Consider the following 17,768-nt stretch of genomic DNA (forward strand, 5'->3'; position numbering starts at 1 on the left):
GTCAGCTAAATATGCTGCAATTAACTAGAGCTCAGAGCTCCGGCCAGCCAGCCATGGCGGCATTTGGTCACCCCTTAGTGCCCCATGGCTGCGTCCCGTGGACCATCATTTCCGAAAAAGGCCCATTTGATAAGTATTTCCGGCAATATATAGAATGGTCGCCGTCGCCCTGCCCCTGACAGGAAAGGCGTGAGCTTTTTCTTGAAACATGTTAGTGGCCTTCGCCGGTTGGGTGTCCTAGCTAAACGGTTGGTTGTTTGAGCAGGTGACTTTACAACGGCGTCGGCCGTCGGCCGTCGCCGGGCCGGCCATAGCCCGTAGGCTGAAAGGTTTAATGATGAAAAGGTGAGTTCCTTGGTCCGGGACCGGGAGCTCTGGCGCCGGCGAATGTGCGTGGCCCGTCGTCAAAAGATGGCGCCCATGGCGAAACATGGGTTGCTTTTCCATTTCTTTAATTTATCTCAAAAATATTTATCTCTCTTTCATGTTCTGCCCCCTCGTACTGTTTTGGGTGTGACCATGTTGCAAACCGGAACACTTCATCTTCCTATAAACTGTCACGGAGATCGCTCCGTCTCGAATCAAACTCGATTCAACCTAAGCTAAGGAGCTCAAGGACACTACTAGTGCTAGCACCAGCAGACTATATAAATATAAGCACCCGGGATCTTTGTTGAACTCCATATTTCGGCATGGCCGACCGGCAATATTCTACCCTGGTCAAGCTAAGTTTAGGCGCCCTGATCTTCAATTCGGCACTCGCCGTCTACAACTCCTGGGGCGACGCCGCCGCCGTCACGTCCGTGCTCGCCGTGGACGCCGCGCTCGTACTGCTCTTCCTCTGCCTCCGTGAGTTCGAGCGTGGTGGCAATGGCAGGGATGCCAAGACCAAGGCCGCGGTGTGGGCGCTCACAGCGCTGCTCACGGCCATGTTCGCGTCCGGGGTGGCGCCGACGATCATGCCGCTGGCCGTCGGCGCCCTCGTCTTGCTCTGCCTCCGCGACGGCCCCGATCACGACCGCGCCGGAGAAGAAGAAGAAGGCGGCGGCAGAGTCAACATGGACGGGCAGTATTGCGTGCTTGCTAAGGTGGGCTTCGCCGTGCTGACGTGCAACACGGCGCTCGACGCCTACGACGCCCGCCGCGACTCCGACTCGGCGGCGCTAATTTTCGTGTCCTACACCCTCCTCGGAATCCTGACGGTCCTTTTCGTCCGTGCATTGGCCCACGGTCACGCTGCCGAGCAGGGGCAGCCATAGCTGTGGGTCGCACGGGGTCGATCGATCCGATCCATCTTCCATCGTCACCATCATCAGCATCTGCGCGGTTTCCTTCGTTACATGCAGTCCAGGGATCGGCAACGTAACAAGATCGCTGGCAATGCAACACCCGGTTCCGTTGAATATACATCAACAAGAAACCTTTATTTGCTTGATGCACATGCATGTTTCTTTGTTTTTTTCCTTGTGATTGTACATGAGATAGTGCATCATGGACGTGTAATGCAAATTTCCTTTTCCTTTTTTTTGGAATAAAGTTAATCATGTTCTGTATGAGATTGTGCATCATGAACAAAAACTTGCAACGATGTGCTGATTGGAGCACCAAGAAAAGGAATGGCTTGTTCAGAAAAGGGTTGACAAGTATTTCCGGCCACACTGGCGGAGCCACCACCGGGCGGCCGGCCGGGCTCCTCGTGAAAATACAAAAGAAATCTTTTTTATATTTATATAGAATTTTGTGATTTTATAGTTAAATATTTTTGCTTAATGAGAATTGTCCAGGCTCCTGAAATCTTCTGGCTTCGCCACGATAATATATGTTAGCTATCGAATTGAACTGGAATTTGGAACAGGTAGAGGATTTGGGGACAAGATCAGAGGATTGCTTAGCCAAGTTTGATGATGGTATCCTTCTACAAAGCTATCACACAATCATATTCTACCCTATCCTCTTATAAAACTAAACCACACTACCTATTTCTCTGTGATTTTATGAGGTCACGTCATCAAAGGGTCCCACAGGTCACTAAGCTCCAAGCTGAACTTCACTGCTAATGCTATCTGATACTAACGTCGTCATCAACTATTAAACTAATACAGAAGAAGCATCGTCAACTAATGCATAAGAAACTGAAAAGTTGCATGGCATCAAGTCGACTGGCCTTTACAATTCCAATCAAATGAATAGGTTTGAAAAGTTTTCACGGGCACACGTTTCTCTATTGCTCACTAGAATACTACTGCTAATTTGGATTTGGCTGTCCCTCGATGAAAACAGTCTACATGAACCAACTAGCTGAATGAAATGTGATAATTATGGACACTTTTTTTTGGCAATAGCCTTCTCAATCAGCTTTCTGCATGATGAAGAGTGTTTACTTTAATTTCTGAGTTGTTCAAAAAGCAAGTAGCTACTTATGTTCACAAATTATACTTATGTCTTAAATACTTTGTGCTCCATAATATATAATAATAGTAATAATATGAGAGGAATCTATCACTAATTCTCATAGCAACACGTGAAAAATCAATTGCTGATTCTCGCGGCAACGCTCGGGGAGTTATTTGCGCTTTCCGTTTTGTATTTTCTTAATTATGTTGTCCTCATATCCCTCAATTAAGAATTGGTGATGTTGGCTTCTGCCGGCTAGCTTTTAATTTGTCACGTATATTTTCTTTGGAAAATACTAAGAGGGTGTTTACTTCCCCTCATTTGTCAAAACTTTTACTGTTTTAGCTCATCTTTTGGCAAAATGGATCTAAATAGCATGGGTAAAAAGAGCAAAACTTCAGCTGCTAAACTTTGATATTTGGAATCCAAGAGGCACAAAACTAGGTAAAAACGTTATGGGGACACATGCTATGTCTGCATAGCAAGTTTTGCCATGTATCTAAACATTAAGATGTAAAATTTAAATGGACAAAAGTTTTACAGTAAAAGATTAGGACAAAAAAATTTGCCATTCCAAAAGCATCTAAACACCCCCTAGTATTCCTTTCAATAAATATCAGCATTGGATTTCGTGTAACATTGTTTTGTTAGTATTGATGGTTTTAGTTCATCCGACAAGGGAAGACAAGATTCGAGGTCAGCCATGCACTTGAACATTTGGAGCTGAATTGTACCTCGCTTTCTTCAGAGAAATAGGTTAATCAAGCTTTGCTTTGAATAAAAGGCAAGATGAGCTTATTTTTCAGAAACATCGCTGTGCATTCCTTTGGTACTTGCGGCTTCTGCCGTTGGGCATGTGAGGAATGACAACGTTTACTCAAATGTAATTACTATGTATTACTGATGTAGGTAATACTAAGTGAAAAAGTTTAGTAGGGACATGTGTGGCTCATAATTTGAACTGTTTTTATTTCATTCATGTAATGCCCTCTCAGATGTTTTTGGTTTTACACTCCATAAAAATTCTTTTTTTTTGTTCTTAGTTTTTTTTGTTATTTTGAATATTTAATTTACAACGTTTTTGTATTTATAATTTAGAAAGTTCTTGCTGTTTTTTCTGATGGAATGTAAAATTCGTGTGATTTCAACTCCTGTTTTCACTCGAATTCTGTTTCTAGTTAATTTTGAGTGATTTGGCCTTTTATGATTACTCGTGTGACCATAGGGCCTAATTCACTTAGATTTTGTTTTTTTGTTTCATTTGTGTGATTTGTTCTCTCAAATTACTTGAATGATCAGAAGGAACAGATCACCAGAATTCCAAATAGACAGACTCTTTTTTTTTTAGGATCAAGCAACTGTAGATATAGGCTAGGTGGGCCAACTGTAGATATTTGTGTGTTATGGGATTGGATCCTACGTGTTCAAGGCCCGCAAATGGTACTAGACCAACACAAGTCTCGATTTGGACAGCCGATGCTGATGATGAACAGGCGACGACGCAAATGCACGGAACCACGAGACCCACAAATTGGTACTGGCCCAACACAAGTCTTTATTCCGTTTTGAGATTTTTTTCCCCAAAAAACTGTTGAGAAGTTTTTAACACAAACACAAGTTAGGCCTTGTTTAGGTCGTGAAAACTTTTGATACCACTTTGTAATGTCCGATTTTAAGAACAAAACCAGATATGCACCACATGTGAGTTTTAGAAAACAAATCTCACATATAGATACAAATAAGGCGTAATATCAAAAGACAATGCATGAATATATAATGTACTTAGTATAAAAGAGATAACCTTCAGTATCAAACCGCGGATAGATAACTCCAAACTTCGGGTATTAACTCCTCTCCACAGGATCAAACTGACTGGTTGACCACAAGCCTAAAGCATCTCCTGAAGTGTGGGGGAAATTGCAAGAGTGAGCACATATCGTACTCAACAAATATAACCAGGGGTTCATGAGGCTCAAATAGCTGACACTGGTTTGACTGCATTTAGCTTTTATATGTAGATAGTATATTTATATTTAGATAGCAAATGTCAAGGTAGCTCATAACCACATGATCAATGTACACAAGAATAAAGAATAACACATATAAACAACATAATAAACCATCCTTTATCATCATTAACCATGTTCATCAGTGTCCATCTATTCCGTCAGTTTTCCGGGCCGCCCGTATCCGTGGGCACGGCTAGTATACCAGATTTAACACTCTGCAGAGGTTGTACATCTTTACCCATGAGTCGTGATTTACCCTTTCGCCCGAGGTGATCAGCCTCTTAACCCACTACCAAAGAAGGTCGGCAGGGTTCACTATGAAGTCTTTCAAAGGTTCATCTAACAAGTTAGGGCCGCTTGGTTTCATTAGTCAGTCCATGTGATTCACCCGCAGGAATCCACGGTCTGCTATTCCCCAATTGCGCCACATGGGTAACCGCTAACGAGCTAGAAAAATTACTCATACTTGACTAAAGCCAGAGCCATATAGCCCTCATGGTTGTACGAGTTGTCCCAGCTTTTGCCAAGGGATAACTCCTTATGGAGGGTCAAGATCAATCTAGCAAAAGCCAGAGTTCTTTCCACCCTTTATATTCAAGTTGCTAGAAAGCTTATTTTATTGTTTATTGTATATCCAAACATTCATGTTACAAGATCATGGATTATATTCAAGCACTAGCAAGAACTACCCAGAATGCATATCCAAATAGGCAACAAGGAATTCAGGATAACAATCATCTACGATTTGCTAAGGTCATCAAGGTGGATATATGCATATGATAAATATTGTATTAATTGTGTATAGGTAAGAAGGATAGTCCCCAGTTATACTTGCCTTGCTCAAAGCTCTCCTGAGCCTGCTGGTCTTCAAAGTCTTGGTCTTGCTCACCAACGTTCGACTCACCGTCTATTCCCAAACATCAACCAACAACACGCAATCCAATGGAGACAATCATACACAAAGCAAACAAGATGTAATTAGAACAATACACCAAACAGTGGTAAATAAAAGATAAAAGTTTATAAAAATGTTCTACGCAGCGCTATGATCATACAAACGTAAAGTTCACGAAAATCGAAATTAAAACGTAGAAGATATGAATTTTCTAAGATTTCCTATAGAGAAATAATTAATTTAATAGGATCACGAAATTAAAAAGTTTCAAACTGGGAAAATAAAGTTACTAACATGTAGAGCTATTAATTACGAATCTAACGAAATTTGAATGGACAAAAACGGAGTTAAAACGAATATTTTATGAGCAAAACAATTTCAGTGGCAAACTTGTAATTACTGGAAAGCGTAATTTGCTTCAAACCGACGAAAATACGTTTTCCAAACTGAAAAGCGTAGAGCTGAAATTATGCCATGCACTGCGGGTTGATTCCTGGAAAAGTCCAGGGACTCTTTAGCAAAACAGCCGAAGAGGTACGTTCTAATCTCCACTGTTGATTCAAGATCGGACGGTTGAGATGGATTCCAGGGAGCCCGCGGTCGCCGGGGGCGTTCTCTACGGCGGCGCGCCATGGCTGGGGGCTCTGAGCTTGCCGGAGTTCATCGATAACGCGATTCTGAGCACGGTTTGAGGAACTAAAAGCATGGGAGGCAAGCGGAGGGAAAGGCGAACTCACCCAGGGGGTTGGAGAAGACTCGGTGAAGGTGCTCGACGCGAGGTGGCGATCGGCGGCCCCCTGCACACGTTCGGCGTGAATAAAACTCCGTGAAAACTAGTAGAGAGCAAGGAGAAGGGGTCGGGGCTTCGTTGGCACGGCCACTGCTCGGAAACGCTGGCACAACTGTGGGTCGCGAGCACCACGGCAGCGGGCGTAGCTTGCGGCTCAGCAAGATCTAGACGGCGGCGGGGTGGCTAGGGCATAATTTCTAAACACGTAGGGGAGGAAGAGAAGCCGCAGAATATGCCCAGAGGCTTTATAGGGGTCGGATTGGGGCTTGGTTTGGAAGTTCCCGTGAAAGCTGGGATTCGGTGGCCGGCTCCTGAACAGAGTCCAAGCTGCTCGCGAGTTGGGGAAGAAGAAAGGAGATCGTGACACTGACGCGCGGGCCCAGAGTGGCAGTGAGAGGAACAGCGGGGTCGGCTGTCAGGGAAAGAAGGGAAAGGTGGCGCGGGCTGGCTTCTGCCACTGAGCCTCGAGTTGGGCCGCGGAGGGGGAAAAGAGGAGTGGCGCGCTTGGGCCGGGAAGGAAAGAAAGGGGGAAGGAGGAGAGTTTAGGCCTTCGGGTCAGAAAGAGGGGTGAGTTTTCTTCTTTTCTTTTCTTTTCTTTTCTTTTCTTTTCTTTTTATTTCAAAGTCCTTTTTAAAACAGTTTAGAAATCAATTTAAAAATATTTTGACTTTGCTCAAATTCACACAGTACAACGAAAATAAATGCTCCAATATGAATGCACAACAAGTTACTAAGTCCTATAATAAATTTTTATTTAAATGAAAATATTATTTTCCTATGTTTCATGAGCACACAAATCCAAAATTAAATCATTTTCACCTATTTCAAAAAGGAGTAAATTTTAGGGTATTACAATTATTATAGCATTTTCGATTGTATTTGAAAATTATTGTTCAATCAAGGACTAACTAGACTCAAAAGATTCGTCTCAAAAATTACAGGTAAACTGTGTAATTGGTTTTTGCTTTCGTCTATATTTAATACTTCATGTATTAAAGATTCGACGTAATATGAAATTTTGAAAAGTTTTTTGATTTTGGGATCAACTAAACAAGGGCTTACATGCACAATGCGTGGCCTAAAGAACGTGTTATATTTTGGTCGGTCCATGGATGGCCACCGGGCACGGCACAGTTCTGCCTTTGTTATTTGTTGAGCTAGTATTAATTAATTATTTCTGAAGAAGAATATTAATATTTGCATATAGCACAAACTAGGCATAATATGAAAATTTGTCCGGTGACAAATCTGAAAACATTTATACTTAATAATAGTATAAATTTGATTGATTAGATTTACAACAGTTTGACTCGATATAATTATTATGGTTTCTCTGAAGACGGGAAAATACTTTTTTTCTCTCTTGAATACGCACGAGTGTGCGTATATTGTATTAGAAGAAAAATGTTTTCACAAAACAACGAGAGTGCTGCTCGCCGCGTTAGTGTTTTGCTGAGGAAAGTACTCGCTAGAAAAAAAAAACACCTAAATGCTGACATGCACTGCCTCGGCTCTATGTCAAACTACTGGCAGTCTGGCAAGCAAGAAGCAAACATGGGCAAGCACTAGTTGGCTAGTTGCTGGGAACAACGCCTATGCATCGACATACAGTCCTCTTCCTCCGTTAAACCGTGCCTTGTCACCGATGTGATCGACGGCTCTGTGCTCATCACGCCGCGACGACCATCGACCTACTCGAAGCTGTGCCCGTGCCGACAGCATCATCACCGACAGCATCGTCACCGCGTCGTGTATGTCAAACTAACGGTTAATTTCCAGATCCAATTCGTGATCGTGACAGTGAAAGGGAGCTGACAAAACAAACACAGTTTTATACTCACTCCATCCCAAATTGTAAGTCATTCCAAAAATCTCGAAGAGTCAAACTTTTTTAAATTTAATCAAATTTATATTATAAATAATAATTATTATGATACTAACTAAGTATCATTAAATTCTTTTTTAATTATATTTTCATAGTATATTCACTTTACGTTACAAATCTTAGTATTTTTCTCTATAATTTTGATCAAACGTGAAAATGCTTTGACTCTCAAAATTTCTTAAAATGACTTATAATTTGAGATATAGGGAATATCATACAAATATATACTGTACATATATAAACAAAAAATAACGAATAGGATACCAGTACAAGCTGCTACAACCAGAAAGCACACAAATACTCTATCTGCAACTAATAACACATCATGGATTGAGGAAGAACGCCCAGAGGCCGCCGGCGACGGTGGCGACGGCCATCCCCCAGACAAGGGCGCCGACGAGCGGCGGCATCAGCGGCGCAACCCTGGACGCGAACATGACCGTGAGCAGCGTCGTGAGGGCCCACACGGCGGCCTTGATCCTGACATCCCTGCCCCTGCCGCCGCCGCCCTGCTGCTCCAACTCACGGAGGCAGAGGAAGAGGAGCACGAGCGCGCGGCGTCCGCGAGCAGCACGAATCCGACAGAGCTCGCGTCGCCCCAGTAGGTGTAGATGGCGAGCACCGAGTTGAATGCCAGGACGCCGAAGCCCAGGCTGGTTAGACCCGACGACGACGACCCTCGCCTGTCCATATATATGCCGTCTCTATGTGCGGAATGGAAGGAAACCAAAAGCATCCAGCTGAGCTGATCTTGTATATATAGCTAGTGCAGCGGCTTGTGCTTACTGCTTAGGTAAAGTTTATTTTCCCGGTATATGTCCTCAGTCTCCCACCCACCTTATATGCTTACGGTAGAAGCAAGGAGTATGAACTGTCGACAAGCCCCCGGGATGATGCGTCGTCGCCACCGTGTCCGGTGTCCCCCGAACAATTTTTCCTTAATTATCCGCTCGAACGGCTAAATATTGACTCAAACTAAAAGCGTAGACAAGGATTAGCAATGGGAGAACGTTGGTGTTATCAACATATACACAAAACAAAATCACAGAAATTGACTCACTGTCACCCCGGCCCGTATAGGTGAGACCCGCTCCACCAACGGCTAGTTGTGTTATTTATTTTTATTACTACAACGGTCCCACCTACCTTAGACGTTTCGTGCTGCCGAGTTTGCGATCCAATTATAAAAAAAAAATCTAATAGTTATTTAACAGTATTTTTCTCTTAAAATAAATAAATGTAAGTAGCAGAAAAATCTGATGGAGTTTTTTATCAAATTGGATTTCGAAAAAGCCTATGACAAAGTGAGTTGGAAGTTTTTAGAAGAAGTGCTTGAAAGGAAAAGTTTTTAAGATACTTGGATTCAATAGATAAATAAGTCAGTTAGAGGTGGTAGAGTTTGCATAGATTTTAATGGAGAGAGAGGTGAATATTTCAAGAGCTATAAAGGTCTCAGGCAAGGAGATCCTTTGTCTCCTCTTCTTTTCAATTTGGTGGCTGATGCTCTTTCAGCAATGCTTTCTAGAGCTTGTGAGGCAGGTATCATTCAGGGAGTGGTACCTCATTTAGTTGAAGGAGGTCTCTCACATTTACAATATGCAGATGACACAGTCATACTTTTGAAGTTTTCTCCTGAGAATCTTAGAAATGCTAGACTGATTTTATCGTGCTATGAGGCTATGTCAGGAATGAAAATTAACTTTGAGAAGAGTGAAATCTATTGGTCTGTCTGAGGAAGAGCAAAAAGCAGCTGCAACCTAGCTGGGTTGTAAGATTGGAGTGTTTCCCATGAAATATTTGGGTATGCCTGTTAGTAGCTGGAAGATTACCAAAGCGCAATTGAGCTATGTAAATGAGAAAACTGAGAAGAGGCTGGGGATTTGTCAATGTGAATACCTATCATCTGGAGGAAAGTCTACTCTGATTGATTTTTGCCTGTCCAATATTCCCTTGTACACTATGGGAGTTTATCAGCTGTAGGAGGGTAATTACCAAAAGCTAGACATGATAAGATCAAGATTTTTTTGGCAAGGGACATCTAAAGAATTTGGAGGTCTTGGTTTTCTTGATGTTAGAGTTATGAATGTTTGCCTTTTGGCTAAATGGATTGATAAACTTGAGAGAGATGAGGGTGGTTTGTGTTGTTCTTTACTGAAAAGAAAATACTTAGGTAATAAGAGTATCTTCCAGATTAGAAATAGAAAAGGATCCCAATTTTGGATATCTTTACTGGATATTAGGGACTGGTATCAAAGGGGGAGGGGATTAATGTGAGATTAGGGATACAAACTAGATTCTGGCAAGATTGTTGGCTAGGTAGTTGTCCTTTGAAGATCAGTCATCCAAACTTGTACAACATTACCTCATATCCAGAGTTAGAGGTTTCTAAAGCTTTTGTGAATGGTCAGTGGGTAATACAATTCAGAAGGCAGCTTGATGAACCGCTGTCAAGAGAGTCGGATAATCTTTTGGAGTTATTAAGTGATATAGAGCTAACCAATGGGAGAGACCAAGTGTTTTGGTTCTTGGAAAGTTCGAAAAAATACTCTTCGAGATCTCTTTACAAAATGATGACATGTGGGGGTGTGATTGATAGGTGAATGAAGCTAGTTTCGAAAAAGCAATATTCCTTTGAAGGTTAAGATTTTTGTGTGGATGGCAGCTCATGATAGGATTCAGTGTGTTGTGCAATTGAAGAAGAAGAAATGGTCAGGGCAAGAGGATTGTTTTGTTTGCGGTGGATTAGAATCTTCAGATCACATTCTTTTCCAATGTCCCATTGCAGTTTTTCTGTGGTCCTTTCTTAGAGATAGTTTTGGTTGGGACAGATCCCCGATATGCTGCGATTCTTTTTTCAGAGAAATCGCTGATCGACATAGAGGTATAAAGCACGAGGTATTGATGTTTGTATGTGCAGGTGCTATGTGGACATTATGGAAAGCTCGGAATGATGTGGTGTTCAACAAGAAGACGGTGGCGACGCCGGCGGCCCTGGTCTACAAGACGTTTTCCCTGGTGAAGACTTGGATCCCTTTACTGAAGCCTAAGCTGAAGCCCTTAGCAGAGGAGATGATTCAAATAGCCACATCTAGCGCCAACAATCTGTAATTCGGCTTTTTTGTTGTTTTGGTCCCTCCTTTCTGTGTAGGCTGTTCCTCCGTTTTGGTCGCAGCTAGAGGTGTTAGTTGTGAGACGTTCTGTCGTCTGTTATCTAGTCCCCTTTCTTTGTAAGCTGGTATCCCCAGCAGACTCTGTTTCTCCCTGTTACGCTTTCAATCAAAGTCGGGCAATGCCTTTTATCAAAATGTAAGTAGCACGATCGGATGGACGAGGACGATGTTAACTGCAATCGTCCATCCATGCAGGTCTGCAGCCAATTTTGCATTGCCTTCTCTGGTGCTTAATTCGGACCAAAAAATCTTAGTATTCAGAACAGGGATAGTAGTACATACACAGGGATTTCACTAAAAAATATTTGAACATTCATACAGGGATTCTACGCCCAACAAAAATATGCACTTAGCCTGTTCGTTTGTTTAAAGGCCATAGCTAAAAGTATTGTTCGCTATTTTTTTTAAAGAAGTTTGTTTGGCTGATAAGCCATGACAAACTGTTGGCTGATTTGTTATGAGAGAAAAACACTGCTGATAAACTCAAGCGAACAGACTAAAATTTAATTATTAGTTAGAACAAAACAAAAAGTACAAAGTACAGAGTACACAGGAGGCTTGGGAAGTGAGGAATTAGGAAACAAAAGAATTGAAGGAAACAAAAAACAACATAGACATACTACTGCTAGAGTCTATGCTAAGAGAGATTTGTAATCCTTGATTGATCCTTCTCAGCAGTAGCAGCTGGAACTTATCTTTAAATATTGATGAGAGCCAAACATTGAACAACAAAGGGGCATTCAAGAAATAGATGTTTCAGGGATTGTTCCACATCTGTGGTGCAAAGCACACAACTATAGTCTTGTAAAGTTATATTACTGCTGAATAACTGACAGATTCGACAGATAAGCTCAAGCGAACAAAAGTGTCTGCAAAAATCTCAGTCTCACACTTGAATCCAGTGCTCACAGTAAAATCCGCATCCGGACACATATCAGCTACACGTTTCTTCTTTTGAGTGAAATCAGATCAGCTATACATGAGCACAGAACAAATTGATAAAAGGTTAATTGGTTAAATTTTCGCTAAATCTATTGCTCGCTCGGGTGTTTCTAAGGCCTTGTTTAGTTCCAAAATATTTTGCAAAATCGGCACGGTAGTTTTTTCGTTTGTATTTGACAAATATTATCTAATCATAGACTAACTAGACTCAAAAGATTCGTTTCGTCAATTTCGACCAAACTGTGCAATTAGTTTTTATTTTTATCTATATTTAATACTTCATGCATGTGTCTAAAGATTCGATGTGATGGGAAATCTGAAAAATTTTGCAAAATTTTTTGGAAACTAAACAATGCCTAAGCCTCTCGTCACTCGATTTTACTATCCATCGGAAGTGCGGCGCAGCAACCAACCAATGGCGGGCCTAGACTCTGGCACCCAGCGTCTTGTCATCCCGCCGGAGGAGAGGACCAATGCTGTGCCGCATGGCCAGAGCAACGCAGGCGCAGAGAGGCCTGACAGGGCAGGTAACCGTCTCCTCCCGACTCTGACATGGCAGGGAGTACAGCGACCACGGACCAGTCCTCGTCGATTGCAATCACTCGCTTTTGCTCCTAGTTGCAGATTTACTCCCTCTGTCCAAAAGAGTATCGTTTTAGTTTTTGTGCCACAAGTTTAACTCAATTTGTAGAAAATATATACAATATTTATATCTCTAAATAAATTTGTTAAAAAACTAGACTTAAAGATCTTTCCAATGATACTAATTATGTACTATAAATACTAATATTTTTTACTATATATTTAGTTAAAGTTATTTCTCGGAAAGCGAAAACGACACTTATTTTGAGACGGCATATTTTACTCTCACGATTTGGGTGTAAGTTATGTGTTCAATTGGTGTAAATTCATTGTTTGTAAATAAGAATGGTCATTTGGATCAATCAAACACTTCTATATATATATTTTTTTGCTTTGATTTCTCTTCTAATTTGCATGATTTTTTTTTGCATTGATCTTCATCTAATTTGCCTTTCATAGAAATTATCTGGTGAATCTGTCTTTTTTCTCTGTTTCTTTTTTGGCATTGAACTTATTCTAATTTGCTTTTCATAGAAATTATCTGATAAATCTGTTTTTTCTTTTGATTTTTTGTTATGATTTTAATTTATTTTAATTTGGTTTGATTGATTTTGATCTTGTAGTTATAGAAATCGAGTGACGGGGAGCCTTGAATCACCTGATTTGTTTTGTTTGTAAGAATCGAGTGATTTAAGGTGTTGTGTCACTCGGGTGACAAGATGACGCAAATCACCTGAGTTATCCACAGTCAGACCCTAAATTTTAGACCATGAAATCTATACATAGACCTTTCCTTTTCATTTCCTCTCTTAGGCCTCGTTTAGTTCATCCTGAAAACCAAAAAGTTTTCAAGATTCCCCGTCACATCGAATCTTGTGGCACATGCATGAAACATTAAATATAGATGAAAATAAAAACTAATTACACAGTTTAGCTGGAAATCACGAGACGAATCTTTTGATTCTAATTAGTCTATGATTAGATAATATTTGTCACAAACAAACGAAAGTGCAACAGTACCGAAAAGTTTTCACTTTTTGGAACTAAACAAGACCTTATATATAGGGGTATCCTATAACAAGTTGATGTGTAAGCATTCACCTAATGTCTTCTTCATCCAACAAACAATAAGAGGCTATTTCTTCCCTAGGAAAAAACGATGCTACATTCCCTTGACAAAAAAAAAAGGCTACATCTTGTGATTCAAGACCTCACGCACATCGATCGGGCCGTGCTACACGCCTACAGGCTTGTGGGCTATATGGTTCCTCTTAGTTTATGTGAAGGGACACAATCGGCCCAGTACTGCATGCGTCTGAAATAATAAGTACCTCGTGCAAATTGAAAATAAATCGCAAAACCGCTGGAAAGAAATTCAATTTTTGAAACACGACCTACTTATGTTCCAAGAGTTTATAAACATCATGTTTGAAGGAGCGATATGATTAAGCGAAAAGACTCACAATTGGAGCGATACTGATAAGCAAACAACCCGTAGAATACGTACAGGTTGTGGTAGCCCACATCATAATTCATCAAAACGGAGTACATCGAAAGCACTATATATTTTTAGATAATTGAAAGAAATCAAAGGTCAAAGCACAAGGAAAGACCTTCAATCACACGCATTTCCTTCTCTTCAATCAAAGATAATCGAAAGTACTGTATTTGTACATCTGTATCCGGACTGTTTGATGAACTAGCTAGTAATAATCCATGCATTTCCTTCTCTTCACCATCAGCACAAGGAAAAACCGTCAATTAATCATATATATATGCACAACATCGGGCAGGGTAACCTAGCAAAAGTAAAATAAAACTCATCGATAACTTGATCGAATTGAATATGTGTAGAGTAGCACACTTGTTCGATGGTCTGAAAAGTCATAACTGAAAATACTATTCGTTAATTTATCATAAAAAAACACTGTTAACTGGTAGAAAAAGTACGGCTAATAAGACAAGCGAACGAGCAAGTTATTGGAGACGCTTGGAGCTTATACCTTAAGTTACATATAAACTCATCCATCGCCACACCAAATATATACCCTACACACCATCGATCAGTCGACTGAAACACGATAGATGTCCATGCCCATTGATATATATTATTTTATTTTTTGCAAAAAAAAAAGAAAGACCCAAATGTTATTTTGTCATCAAGAAAACTTGTACTATAGTTTTTTTTTTCTAAAATGGAATTAAGGAAGCCGCGTATATATGTTTGGGCTCAAACAATTAGGCCGTGTTTAGTTCACTCCAAAACCCAAAAACTTTTCAAAATTTTCCGTCACATCAAATCTTATGGTACATATATAAAAGAGAAATTTTACTATGCTTGGAATAAATGAGAGCCATCCGTTTGCTTAGATCCAATGGTTTAAAAATATGAAGAACTAGATGGGAGGAACTTAAGTTGTGGACCGGAACCAAAGAATAAGTGGACCCGAAACTAGTCTATAAATAAATAAAAAAGGTATAACAGTATTTGTACATCCCCACACAGTTTTTTTAATCAGAAAATGAAATCTGCTTCTCATCCGCACTGGTTTAGAAGCTGCTTCTCATTCGCACACGAAACTTCTCAAATCCGCACCGATCTTTGTCTCTCTTATCTTCTTCTTGAGCGGCGGCCCTCGGTGGCTGATGGCGCGTGTGGCCCCCGGTGGCTTCTGGCTGGCGTGGGGGATCGGCGGCGCACGGGCCCTTCGACCCGCTTCCGATGCCGCTCCACTCCCCTGCGCTGCCTCGCAGCTCGGCAGCTCCTCCGCACCTCCCGTCGCACTCACAAGGGCGCTGTCCGGAAATTCGCCCAAATCGACCTCGACCCAGCCCATCTGCCTCCTCTTCCAGGCTCTCCAGCTCCCCCCGCTCTGCTCGCCTCGGCGTGCAGCCGTGTTGGCTGCTGCTTGGTTTTTCAGCGGAAGGACACCATGTCGGCCTCAGCATCGTCGCTGCTGGCGGGCGAGGAGAACAAGCAAGAGGCGGCGCCCGTCAGGCACTGCAAGGGCATCAACGACCTTAACAAGGTCATGCTCCTCGAGGTCCGAGGCAGCTCCCGCTCAGTTGATTGCGCCTGCTAGGTCATGTTCCGGCTGCTGGATCTCGGTTCAGATCTTTGGCGCTTGCCATGGTGCTGTTCAAACCTGAGTTTCTCGATTGCTGCTGCAGTCGCGTATAGTCGGTAGTTGGTGCTTTGTTGCTAGTATACTTCGTGCGTCAGCGACATCGAGTTACCATGCTAAATCAGGTTGGCTTCGTAGCAAGCTCTACGGCTCCTGTACCAGGCTAGTGTACTGAAGAATGCCTTGGTCCAAATATATCCCATCAATTCAGTTTTCATCCTTTGTCTTCCCACAAACAGATGCTCAAACCATCACTATGATATAGTGCGAAACCTCATAATTATTGTCTTTTGCATGACTGTCTCTCTTGTTATTTTCTGCCAATTTTTGGGTTTTTTTTTACAGCTCAAATGAATGTCTTTACTTTCAGCAAAGGGCGTCGTCGCCGCCGCCGCCACGGGCGACTGAGCCACCCCCATCGCAATCTCCATGGGTGGTTCACAGGCAGCTGTGATCTCTCAAGTGGATCATCCCCAGCCAGATGTACCCGCTGGAGGTGAGGTCGGCGGGGAAGGGGATGAGCGAGGCCATCTCGCTGGCGCTCACCTTCGTGCAGACGCAGTCCTTCCTCAACGCGCTACTTGGCTCGGGCGATGAAGGAAGGAAGGAGATCGACGCGCGCCTCTGCTCGGCAGTTGTCGACGAGCAGGGAGATGGCGGCGGTGTTGACTTGATTGGCGGCGAGCTGGGAGGCGTCGTAGATCTCGTGAAGCACGACACGAAGCACTTCGTGGAATTGGATTTGGGAGCTGAGAATCAGTACATTAGGCAAAGTACTAAACTACCCTTAATTATTTTTTTTATTAAGACCTGCCGCAAAGAAGATTAACGGGAGGAACCACCGGTTCCTCCCAAGCACCGTAAAAAATCTCTATATAAAATATTAAATATAGATAAAAATAACTAATTACACAGTTTATCTGTAATTTACGAGACGAATCTTTTTAGCCTAGTTAGTCCATGATTAGACAATAATTATCAAATAAAAACATAAGTGTCAACCAAAAAACTTTTCATCTCCTCAACTGGCCTTGTTTAAATAAAAGAAGTTTGACATTATAGTACTTTCGTTTTTAATCTAAAAACTTTAGTTTTTGAGGTGAACTAAACAAGGCCTAAACAAGACTTTACTGCGTATACAGTTGTACGTACCTCAAATCTTCACCAAACAGATACCCTATCATGTATGCAAGCACACCAACAAGCAACAGGGCGAGCATCCGATCCGGCCGATCACTCAGGTGCAGGCGCAGTGCTCGATCAGAGGCGTCGTCGACGCTGCTGCTGACGAAACAGGAGAACGAAGCCACCAGCAGACGTCACCGCAGCCGCGGCCCAGACTCCCGCCGCCGCGACGGGCCACGGCATCACGCCGGCAACCTTCCAGGCGAACATGGCGGTGAGCAGCGTGCAGAGCGCCCATACCCTGCGCCTGAGCCCTTCCCTACGGACAGCCGCCTCCGGCGGCGCCGCCAACAGCTCGTACTCGCGAAGGAAGCGGAGCAGCAGCAGGAGCGCGCCGCAGCTGACGATCACGAACGCTACGGACGCGACGTCCCCTGCCGCCGCCGCCCTGTAGGTGGCTGCGGCGCAGGTGGCGGTGAGGAGGACGGCTCCCGCGCGGCCCAGGCCGCCGCCTGCGGCGTCTTCTTCAACGCCGGCGACTCTCTGTTGCTCCATCGTAATTAGGCTGTACACACAAGATCGTCTGATCCTTTGAGGGTTTAATTTGAAGGTACACACGGCTTTGCTCGTGAATGAATGAATGAGTGAAAGCCTTAGAGAGAGACGAGGATCACGGGAACACGTTACCTAGCTTGCTTAGATTGGAAGGCAAGGAACCTTCATTTTTCTTCTTTAGAAATCGGAGCCTGTAATTTCGTCTTCTTTGTTTTGTCGAAAAAGTATATATATTTTTTGGGAACAGTTAAACAATAATTTCGGAAAAGGGCAAAAGGATAAAGGAGGGATTAATT

At 42.6% G+C, this 17,768-nt stretch overlaps 3 protein-coding genes and 1 pseudogene across 3 annotated transcripts; 2 read left to right on the top strand and 2 right to left on the bottom strand.

Annotated features, from left to right (window-relative positions):
• LOC8068778 lies at window positions 604-1,259 on the top strand. The gene has a single exon (XM_002436424.2). It carries the CDS (start codon window positions 693-695, stop codon window positions 1,257-1,259), a length of 567 nt encoding a protein of 188 aa, XP_002436469.1. The 5' UTR covers window positions 604-692.
• Window positions 8,150-8,771, bottom strand: LOC8070734 (annotated as a pseudogene).
• Window positions 14,148-17,768, bottom strand: LOC8068779. The gene is made up of 3 exons (XM_002437784.2): window positions 17,605-17,768; window positions 16,945-17,482; window positions 14,148-14,466 (listed from the first exon to the last, which is right to left on the bottom strand). Exon 2 carries the CDS (start codon window positions 17,470-17,472, stop codon window positions 17,053-17,055), a length of 420 nt encoding a protein of 139 aa, XP_002437829.2. The 5' UTR covers window positions 17,473-17,482; window positions 17,605-17,768; the 3' UTR covers window positions 14,148-14,466; window positions 16,945-17,052.
• On the top strand, window positions 15,170-16,288 carry LOC110430762. The gene is made up of 2 exons (XM_021448685.1): window positions 15,170-15,711; window positions 16,163-16,288. The coding sequence occupies exons 1-2, from the start codon at window positions 15,190-15,192 to the stop codon at window positions 16,244-16,246; spliced, it is 606 nt and encodes a 201-aa protein (XP_021304360.1). The 5' UTR covers window positions 15,170-15,189; the 3' UTR covers window positions 16,247-16,288.

This window comes from Sorghum bicolor, chromosome 10 (assembly GCF_000003195.3).
Source record: "Sorghum bicolor cultivar BTx623 chromosome 10, Sorghum_bicolor_NCBIv3, whole genome shotgun sequence".
Taxonomy (NCBI): Eukaryota; Viridiplantae; Streptophyta; class Magnoliopsida; order Poales; family Poaceae; genus Sorghum; species Sorghum bicolor.